The sequence below is a fragment of the Alligator sinensis genome, unplaced genomic scaffold (genome assembly GCF_000455745.1).
Source record: "Alligator sinensis unplaced genomic scaffold, ASM45574v1 scaffold226_1, whole genome shotgun sequence".
NCBI lineage: Eukaryota > Metazoa > Chordata > Crocodylia > Alligatoridae > Alligator > Alligator sinensis.
In genome coordinates, this window is record NW_005842028.1 from 1743600 (window position 1) to 1755009 (window position 11410).

General features: G+C 41.2%; 1 protein-coding gene across 1 annotated transcript in view; it reads right to left on the reverse strand.

Moving 5' to 3' along the window:
* LOC106722119 overlaps nucleotides 1–5511 on the reverse strand; it is a 108561-nt gene extending 103050 nt beyond the window's left edge. The window contains exons 1-2 of the mRNA XM_025202513.1: nucleotides 3135–5511; nucleotides 2445–2559 (exon numbers count right to left, since the gene is read on the reverse strand). Coding sequence (XP_025058298.1) covers nucleotides 2445–2559; nucleotides 3135–5511 — 2492 coding nt within the window. The remainder of the gene's footprint in view (nucleotides 1–2444; nucleotides 2560–3134) is intronic.
* Nucleotides 5512–11410: the final 5899 nt, after the last annotated feature.

Here is an 11410-nt window from a genome sequence, read left to right on the forward strand (position 1 = left end):
GGCTCATCAAACCCAGCTTACCTGTTAAGAAGAATACTAACTTCCCTGTTTCTGTCAGAGACCATCAGAGGCCTACAGCCATCAGTCTCTCCCCATCTGATCTGTAAATACCTCTTTTATCTCATTCTCCCTAGGGCCTCTAATTACACTTTTTTCATAAAAGTTTCTCTGAAATGAATCGCATTGTTTCAGAAATAATGAAACATAAATAGTGTTCTGCCTAAATTAATACGTTTTTATATCTTTAAAAAATTCTAACAGCTTCCTTTTACCTTTTTCCTATCTAATCTAGTGTGGGGCCACTGCTCAACAACTCAGGACAGCTGGTTACCAGCACTCAGGAGAAAACTGAACTCCTGAAAGACTACTTTGCTTTGGTATTTCACCAGGCCAAGGGGAAAATCATGCCAGACAGGGTACAAAATGAGCAGGGCAGGAATGACTGCCTCCCTACTATTGCCATAGAACTGATGTGTGATCTATAAAAGAAATTATATATATATGAGTCAGCAGGAGTGGATGAACTCCATCCAAGAGTGCTAAAGAAGCTGGCCAAAGTCATCACGGAGCCCCTGGCAAAACCCTTCCTCAACTTGTGGCGCTCCGGAGTGGTCCCTGAGGACTGGAAGAGGGCCAGTGTTGTTCCCATCTTCAAGATGGGGAAGAGAGAAGACCCAGGTAACTATAGGCCAATTAGCCTAACTTCTATCCCAGGGAAAATCCTGGAAAAATTCATTAAGGAGTCTATCTGCAATAGGCTTGCAGAAGGTAGGAATCTGAATGACAGCCAGCATGGTTTCACTGCGGACAGGTCTTGTCTTACCAACCTCATCTAATTTTATGATCGGGTAACTTGCCACCTGGATAAGAGAGAAGAGGTTTATGTTGTACCTTGACTTCCAAAAAGCCTTTGATCTGATATCCCACAATGTTCTTACAAGAAAATTGCAGGATTGTGGGCTTAACTGCGACACAGTTAGGTGGGTAGGAAGCTGGCTGCAAAGCAGGACTCAGAGAGTCCTAATGAACGGATCTGTGTTGTCCTGGCGAGAAGTGGGCAGCAATGTTCCACAGGGATTGGTGTTTGGTCCAGTACTTTTCAACATCTTTATCAATGATTTGGATGTGGGGGTGAAGAGCTCACTGGTCAAGTTCATGGATGACACCAAATTATAGGGAAGCGTGGTCACGCTTGAAGATAGGCTACCGATACAGGTGGATCTAGGTAGGCTGGCAAGTTGGGCAAGTCAGAACCAGATGAAGTTCAACATTGAGAAATGTAAAGTGTTCCACCTGAGGACAAACAACCCCCTACACACCTACAGGCTTGGCAGCACCAAACTGACCAGCATCAAGAACGAAACAGACTTGGGGCAATAATAGACCACTGTATGAATATGAACCAGCAGCGCAACACTGTTGCCAGCAGGACCAATAATACTGTGGCATGCATCAATCAGTGCATCTCTAGCAAAACCAAGGAAGTGATTCTTTTGCTCTACTCAGCATTGGTGAGACGGCAGCTGGAGTACTGCGTCCAGTTCTGGGCACCACATTTTAACAAGGACATGGAAAAGCTTGAGAGAGTCCAGAGAAGAGCCACCTGTATGATCAGAGACTTTCACAGCAAGCCATACGAGGAAAGGCTGGAGGACCTGGGACTCTTCAGCCTGAAAAAGAGAAGGCTGAGAGACGACTTGGTAGCAGCTTACCGCTACATTAGGGGAGTACATCAAGGGCTCGGTGAACAACTGTTCACCAGGGCACTCTTGAGGAGGAACAGGAGTAATGGCCACAAATTCCTGGAAAATCGTTTCAGGCTCAACATTAGGAAAAACTTCTTCATAGTTAGTGTCCAGACTGTAGAACGGGCTCCTGCCAGAGGTGGTGCAATCACATACCCTGGAAATCTTCAAGAGGAGACTAGACAGTCACCTTGCTGAGGTCACCTGACCCCAGCTGTCTTTCCTGCCTGATGCAGGGGGCTGGACCTGCTGATCTTCCGAGGTTCCTTCTAGCCTCCTACAATCTATTAATCTATGAACCGTTAGTAGGATAAACCTTAGACAAATCCCACAGACCTTATTCCAACTCTAAGGAAAATTAATGGTCTAGGAGTCTATTTGATCCATATGCTTTGGAAGCAGTTAGAATTATAGGTCCAAAATCTCAATTTTAATTCTTCACCAGAGTTTATGGTCTGGAGCTTATTTTTGCTACAATTAAAATCTAACAAACTTAATTTGTTGCATTTTAGTTAAATGAGATTGTTTCAAATTAAATGATGCCTTTATAGCAATTTACTACAGAACAATTAGTAAGGCTGATGCTATGATTAAAGATGTTAATATGCATAATGACAGTACAAAAGCCTTAACTAGAACATTTATTAAAGTGGTAATGGAGTGTCAATTAAAAGAAAAAAAAAGAAAAAGTAAGCAAACCTTGATTTCAGTTCTCCATGTGAATATGAAGACCATGCAATGCTGGATTTCTCCCAATGCCTCTTAGAACCAGTTACTTCCATTCTAATGCTTTTGGTTTCTGAGAGTTTCTTATCTAAAAATATGTAACATTAAAAGTTACCATCATTTATATTCAACATATTTTGTATTACGTGATTTTTTTAAATTATTGGGAGCTATTTTATTTTGCTATAAGACAATTAGGAAGAACAGCATTTCTGAAAACATTTCTTTGAAAACATACATATTCTCTACTTACAGATTCCCAACAAGAACCTTATTGGAGCTTTTTTATTAATATGCAAGTTACAAAAACAAGCTTTTAAAAGCAGTTAGTTATACAAACAGCTTTTACGTGTTATTACTTGACAGATCTTTGCTAAACCAAAAACTGGTTGATGGATAAATGGATAAGTGCATTTTTCAATTTGCAATAAATTAGGATATGAAGACATAGAGACCCAGCGCTAGCTGTTTACATTCAGTGCTATAAAAATGCTTAGATTTATACATTAAAAAACAAAAATATATCAGGGTCATAGCAGAAAAAAAAGAAGCATAAATACCTTCAGCAACAGAGGAATACCACATTTCTCCTTAATGTATTCATTAGTATGCCTATTTCCATAATTAAAAATGTAACTTAGCAAATGTCAAAAAATTCTTTACCTATTAATACTTGGCTGTTTTTCTTCTCCTTTATTGTACTGGGAGAGTCACTTTCTGAAGCAGATTCTCTTTCAAGCATTTTTAGCTCTTCAACTTGGCTTTTCTCTTGCTCTATAGCATCAGCGTTTCTGTTTAGTTCAGAATACTTACAGTCTGAACTAACACAGTTTAGTTCAAAATCTCTACAATCACTGTTAGTTTCTTCCGTCTCCTTTTGTTCAACCACCTTACTCTTGAGACATTTGGCAAACCTTTGTTCTTTAGAAAAGCCATTCAATTCTTGGAAAGGAAAAGACTCCTGTCCCTCTCTGGGATGAAGACTTCTAGTCTTATTCAGATAATTCAAATAAAAATAATATTTATCCAAAACACCTATATCACAGTCTGAATTTAATAGTGGTTCATCCTCCCAGCAGAACTCTTTGCCATCATCACTATTTTTGCTTGTTTTGGGGGATACTTCTGAGCTGCTTTCCAAGACTTGTTCAGATTTGATGACTGGATTGAAAAAACACCTGTTCTGTTCATTCATCACATTACCACGGGTCATCTTGCATTTAGGTTCCATATTGTCTTCCCTGGACTGTATTAGTCCAGTTAACAAAGCACAGTCACATCTGTTGCAACAGTTTACATGTGGATAATTGAGGCTTGCACAATCAGGGCAAACTTTAAAATATGGAGGGGTTTCAGGAGAATTGGCTAATAAATTCAGAAAATGATTACTATTTTGCATGGCCTGATCCTTCCTAGAGAGTTTTAGCTCTATTTTTGTTTGTTCTCTCTTGCAGGCCATATCTGTATTCTTTACAGAACTTGCTCCACTGAAAATACTGTTTGTTTGTTCTTCTCCAACATGTTTTCTCACCTCAAAAGTCCTGTCACCCCCTTCTTCATGCTCGGATGTTGGCTGATCTCTCTGATCCCTCTCTCTCTTTAAAAATGTAAAATTTAACATGAGCTCTTCAAGGTCATCTTTTCTTTTCTGAGACTCAGTAGAGGAGAGGTTGCAACTCTTTCCAGCCTGTTCCTGGAAATGATCTGTAATAACCTTGCTTTCTTTGAAGTTTTCAGCCTTTAAAACCAAGATGAAATCCTTCTGGTTATCCCTTTCTTGATTCTTTAACACACACTTTTCTCCTTTAGTCCATTTTCCACTGCTGTCATTCTTCCTCCTCAGGAAGGTATTACTGCCTTCCAGCACATCCGAACCCAAATGTTTAATTTTTTCTCCTTTGGGTGGAAGAATACTGCATGTAGGGTTTTTGTGTCCCTCGATCTCAGCATAACACTTACTTGGTTCCCTTGTCTTCACAATTCTGTCTGTACATTCCTCATCTGAACTATCACTTAGAGGCAGCCAAAAGCAAGTGGCAGTATTTTCATGAAGAACATTTACAGTTTTACTTGAACAACTGTCAAAAGGATGTGGCTGGATACAAAGTATCTCTGATGACATAGCTGTCTTGCTATTATTTTGAAAATATTTGTCTTTGCTGTTGTGGGTTTGGTATGCAACTGCAAGTTGGCCAGACTGGGAGATCGCAGGATCTCTTCTTGCCCTCATATCCATGGTTATTGTCTCTATTTCCCTGCTAATACAAATGTTAGAGTAACATTTGTTTTCAGTGGATAATGTGCTTTCTCTTAATAAATCAGGAGACGTGCATTCTTCTGCTCCTTCCAAGTTATCTACGTGCTCTGAAACTGCATGAAGGCTAGAGCTTTTGCAAGTATTACCATGGGCACTGAAGTCAATACCATCTCCCAGCTCAAAGAAAAAACTATCGGAGCTACTAGTTTCTTTCCTCTTGCTATCTGGCACTATTTCAATTTCTTTGCCATGAGAAAAGATAAGTCCCTGGGATGACCGTGAATTTTTCAGTGCATTATCCTCTTCATGAGTGTTACTAAGGAACAGTTGTGCCCAGCTCACAACATGTTTGAGTTTTTGTGTCTCTGGCACAGACACATCCTCCAGCAGTCTGTGATCCAATTCTAAAATGCAGTTCTGACCCATACATTTTCTCTGCATTTCTGGCTCTGTGATAGTTGCTTGTTGTTCTTCTTGACATATTCCAGAGGATTTCTGAATTAGAAGTTTCTTTCCATTTGTTGCATCATTAAGTTGCTGAGGGCTATTTGATGGGGAAGTCTGATCTTTTTCTTTAATGTTCACAACAGAGTGCAAACCTTCTGCACCAGAAGATTTTGAACTTGGTGTATTGCCAGTACTACTACAGACAGTCTTTGTCCTTCCATAGTAAGCTAAGCGCTTGGCTCGTAAGACCTTGAGATCCCGTGTATGAGGGGTATCGGTTTCATGAATTATTTCAGCTTGGAGTCTTTCAGAAGTTTTGTCAAATAAATCTTCCATCTGCAGAAACAAAAACCACACAAACAGATACAATTATTATAGATGAACTGAGATGTTTCATGAACATAGTCAACGTAGTATTACTAGAATGAAGAAATTCTAAGCCAAAAAGGTAAACTGTGCATCTCCCTTTAGATAATCTACATGTAAAATAAGATGTGATTATTTTATCATTCTGAGACCAAAAATACAATCTTGCACCCCATGAAGATAATGAAAACCCCCATTAACTTTAACACCCATACTGAAAGCCAGCAGAATAATCATGTGCCCAACTTCAAGTGTGAATACAGCCAGTAATTTCAATGGTACAGTTGACCAGCTGAAAATTAAACACATATCAAAGTACCCAGATATACTGAGGCTCCTATACTGCCCGTTTAGAGTTGAAAGAGCTATTTACTATAAGGTTAGACAGCTACTTTAAGTGGAAAATGATCTGCTAAAGCAGTGGAGGGCCAATCCTTTGTCAGGTGTGCCACAAATTAGCCCTGAACCCTACCTGAGTGCCTCTCCAGTCCTTTTCCCCAGTCTGACCTGCTGCTCTGTTTTCTGCTCCCTGCCTACCCTATCTGCTACCATGCAGCCTGTCCCCTTCCCTATCTTCCACATGCCACCCGCAGAGGCTGCTGCCTGTGCCATCAAAATACTCATCCATGTACTAGCTGGGGTTAAGAGGAAGGAATATGTGAATATAAATTATAAAACCTATGAGATTAAAAATAAATTTAGCACCATCATAATATTCAAGGTATTGACATACAGCATTGTGAGGCCAGAAGGAAATGCAATTAATTGACTACAGTTCTACCTTTATTACACCTGTGGCTGTGGTTGTGCTAACTGTGAAGATATACAAGAAGCAAATAATTCAGCCTGCTTTTTAGCTACCCTTGTGGGATGGAAGGGAAAAAATCTTTACTTGAAAACTGAATAGTTGCATCATGATCAATTTGAAAGACAGACTGGAACTCACAACATCATTTTGCAGAGAAGAAACACAACATAAGGTATTAAATTACAATGACATTAACCCCAACAAATCAGTTGTGAGAGTTAAACCAAAACCTGTCCTCAGGTTATGGATTGGTTGAATAAGCCTTGACAATGACTTGTATTTTTCATCTCTTCTTCCACTGGATGGTCTGTCCAAGGAAGAGAGAAACACACAACTTCAGATACTATTGCTGGCATGAAGAAACTAGCAAGCCACTATTCTCCTGCACAGTCTTCACTTTTACATGGAGTTATTTCATTTTTCATTTGTTCTGACACAGGAATTGTGTATGTGGTGTCAGACCCAATTAGGTAAATTCAAGCATTCTGGATATTTATTGTGGTCCAATTGTCACAACAGGCAATCTTGAGGTCTTAGGTCATGCTACAAAGTTCTGTAATCAAATATCTTTGCTTTTGTAAAATAATAAGGCTAATCATGGATCAGATGTTCCTAAAAAATACAGAAACCATGTTAATAGATTCTGATGTTAACCTGCCAGCTGAGGTAATAAATGAAAGACTCAAAATCAGCAAAAATATTCTTTTATAAAAATATCTAATGGCCCGATTAACACATTCTCTCTATATGTATATTCTTTTCTTGGCCATTCCAACGAAGATGTTGATTAACTGATTATTAATATTCCAACAAAGAACTGAAAACTAATCTTTATGATTCCTTGATCCAGAACCACAAGTACTTTTGTCTTAGAATAAATTATGTTTTTAATTAAATAACTGAAGCTTTTTCAGGCCCAACTTAATCTCAAATTCCTCACACCATTGTAGAATAATAGAATCACAAAGAAGTAGGTGTTAGAAGGGACCACCATAGGTCATTCAGTCAAAACCCCTGCCTGAGGCAGGATCATCCTTATCCAAGCCATCCAATACAAATTCAAGCTAGGTGCCCTATGTTTCATCTCCCCGCAGAACCACTAGTAACCCCTCAAACTCCTTAACAGAGCAGGCATAACCTTTGCCAGAATTTCAACTTTATGAGCATTCCAGATTTATAGATTACCTCCTTAGGGACATGTGATAGTGGAAGCAGACAGACAAACAATCCTTGAAGGTTTTCAATTACCAATCACTCATTACCTTAGATGGCACAAGAAACAGAGAGCTAGACAAAAGAAATCCTGTATCCATTCCCCTGATCCATAACCTCACTACAAGTATTCTTTGAACCTCATCAGAGTCCTCAAAGGAGTCTATATTCCAAGCTTCTACACATGACTTCTCTTCTGAATCGTGGAATCTCACTCTTTTCGGCAATGTTTCTTTCTTTGTTGGCAGGTCCAAGGATAATAAAGGAATCTTTTACTATGAAATCATGTCCCTCTATTCCCTTATCATCTCTAAGCTTCCCCTCTAGATGAGTAGTCCCTTCCTTCCTCATGCTCTCTGCCAACATATTAGCTTTGTTCTCCTGGTTAGGAATTTTCTATCCTCTAAACCCCAGTCTCCAGCAGAAAAGATGGAGAAAACTGGTTTAGTGAGAAGACAGTTACTCCTCATTTTTTCAAGGGAAGACCTGTTCAGATGCCAATGGTCAGTCAACCTATTCATGGTTAGCACCATTCCCCTTTTCTTAGCAAGAAGCATCACCCATTAAAAGCAGCCATAAGACATAATAAAGATAACTCATAAAGTCAAATGAAAAGAAATGACCAAGTTGTACATAGACAAGTTAGAATTCCTAAGTTGTACATAGATTCCTCATATTATGCTAAGTGCATTGTTGTTGCATCAGATTCAACCCTTGAGAAAATTATGTTGTCATATACTTCTCTAAAATAGACCACAGTCTACAATTGCCACCTACAGGCTAAGTTACAGGTGTGTTCTAACAGTACAGTATGAAAGAGAGGTTTACTTCATTTCAATAACAACAGACTAGCTAAGTGGAACTGTGTTATGAGGACATGACATAAGCCAAAAAACAAGGTAAATTATAAGTAACAGAGAGACAGTAAGAGGTTAGAGGATGTGAAAGCAGGCAACAGAGGAAGGACAGATGAGAGAAAAAAGAAAAAGACAATTCAGGGTGTGTCTACACATGCAATTAATGCTATTTGGATTTACTGTGTAGTAAATGTATTACCTGCATATGCAGGTAGTAAATTTACTGTGCAGTAGACTAATTTACCATGTAGTGACCACCTGCACATGTAGATGGTGATGCTTTACTGCACAGTAGATTAGTCTACTGCACAGTAAAGTGTCTCATGTAGATGCAGTGTAAGAATTCTTGTTTCTCTGTAAATCTGATGACATTTGACATAGTCAAAATAAAAGTAATATTTACCACTAATTTAAAACAGTGAGTAAAAATCATAATGTAGTAAAACAAAATCCACACTGTTGTCTCTGACTTCAACAGGGATTCCCACTTACAGGCAGCCTACTGTCCTCACATTTCTTACATCTCCATAGTAGCCCTCTTGTTGCCCAATCATATGACAATTCTGGATAGGTTACACATTCCTATGTTCTATGGGCTAGTTTTCCTTTTACTGCTTTTACCAACACTTATTTCTGATATCTTCCCACATTAAAAATAATGTTTTGCACTTTTACAGTACTTTCCAATGAAAGATATCCATGACTTTATAAACACTACCTGTGGTTTAAGCAAAAGCTCACTACAAAACTGGCACAGATAGGACCAGAAACACACCTCTCTTATAATTTTGCTGGAAAGCAATTTATGCAAAAAAAGCATAAAACAAATCATTAGCATTTACACATAATTTATAAGTAATAAATGTACAGAAACAATAATCGGACATGTAGAAGCCAAGTTCAATTGCAAGAAAATACTTAATTCAGAAGAGAGTGCCACAACACCTAACCTAGTTCTTCCAATAATCAGTCTTCTGGCCTTCAAACAAAGCTTCCCAAAGTGCTTTTACCCACATAGTGCTCAAATGGAGTGGATCTCAAATATTCTTTTTAAAGTTCTCTTTATAAGTGAAGGTCTACCCAAAAAAAAGTGTACTTTAAAGGGCTGAGAGGCACTTTGAGCAGTCAATCCAGTTACAGAGAAGTGAGACAGTTTCATTAGCCAGGGATCGAGGCTAGGTGTGGAAGCTCAAGGGCTCAGTCCAGAGGGGTCCTGACACTGACTAGTCAATCTCAACCCTGAAAAAATGAAGCAGGTCCTCAAGGAATCCATTTTGAAGGAGTTAGCCAAAGTGAATGCAGAGGCACTAAATTCACGGGAATAGGGAGAGGTCCCAGATGACTAGAAAAGGGCAAATATGCCGCCCATCCTTAAGAATGGGAAGAAGGAGGATCCAGGGAACTACAGACTGGTCAGCCTCACCTCAGAAATCACTTCTATTAGGAGTGTTGCCCACTAATAGAAGGGATTACTAATAGAAGAAAGTGTTTATTCCCCCTAGTCAGCACTGGTGAGGCCACATCTGAAATACTATATCCAGTTTTGGGTCCCACTACAGAAAGGATGTGGACAAGTTTGAGAGAGCTCAGCAGAGGGCAATAAAAATAGTTAGAGGGCTGGGGCATGGAGCAGACCACAGTTCTGCCCCAGCCTTCCCCTGCCCTGTGCTATCACCACTGCAAGATCCTGGCCCCAGCCCCAGAGCAGCTCCCCGCCCAGCTGTGCAGCTCTGGAGCTGCGGCTGGGATCTTGCAGTGGTGACAGCGCAGAGCAGGGCTGGGGCAGAGCCATGATCCGCTACCTGCACGCTTCTGCAGGCCCACCGCTGCATCCTCTTTGGAGCCCCCTTCATGTAGTTAAAGGCTGATATTAAATCCCCCCTCAGTCTTCTCTCCTCCAGACTAAATAAGCACAGGTCTCTCAGCCTCTCAGAAGTCATGTGCCCCAACCCCCGAACCATTTTCACTGCAGTCTGCTGAACTCTCCAATTTGTCCACATCCTTTCTGGCACTGGCAATGTGTAGGAGGGTGCACATGCACCCCCTGAGATTGGCTGTGCACCCCCTGGAAGTGCCAGCCGCAGAACAGGCCCTACGAGGAGAGACTGAGGGACCTGAACCTGTTCAGCCTCAGCAAGAGGAGGCTGAGGGGGGACCTGGTGTCTGCCTACAAACTCATCAGGAGAGATCATCAGCAAATAGGCAGAGCCCTTTTCTCCCCAGCACCACCTGGGGTGACAAGGAACAATGGTAATAGGCTGATGGAGAATAGGTTTAGGTTAGAGATCAGAACGCAATATTTTACAGTTAGGGTGGCCAAAATCTGGAACCAACTTCCCAGGGAAGTGGTCCTCACCCCATACCTTGGGCAAATTCAAGAGGAGGTTGGACGATCACCTGTCTGGGGTCTTGTGAACTCAGCATTCATTCCTGCCTGTGGCAGGGGGTCAGGCTAGATCATCTGTTCAGGTCCCTCCTGACCCTAGCTACTATGAAACTATGAAACCGGAAGTGCCGGTGGAAGCGCGTATCCTGCTTCGCTGCACATGGTCCCAGGCACGGCAACTGGCTGCTGGGGGACCCCCTGGTCAGCGATCTGGTGCCGCCCTGGACTCGGGGGGCACCAGTTGCCCGTGCTTTCTGAATGGATGAGATGTCCATACATACACAGGCGAGGCATAGAAAGGGCATGGGGGGGGCACAGGGGCCGTCCCCGCCAGTGACACCACCGGCTCAGTGACTGGTCACCAGGGACCCCCCTGCTTAGTGATCAGGTGCAGCACCCGAGACGTCCAGACGTGTCCCAGATTCAGGTGGGTGGTTAGACAGATAGCTCGATGGATAGTTAAATAGAGAAATAGACAGACAAATGGGTGCAAGATGAGGAAGAAAAGAAAAGAAAAGAACAGAAAAGGCAGGTTGGAGAGAGCTGGCAGAGGGATTTCTGAGTGGGGGTTGGGCAGGGCCGGGCCGGGCCGGGCGGCCTCAGGGC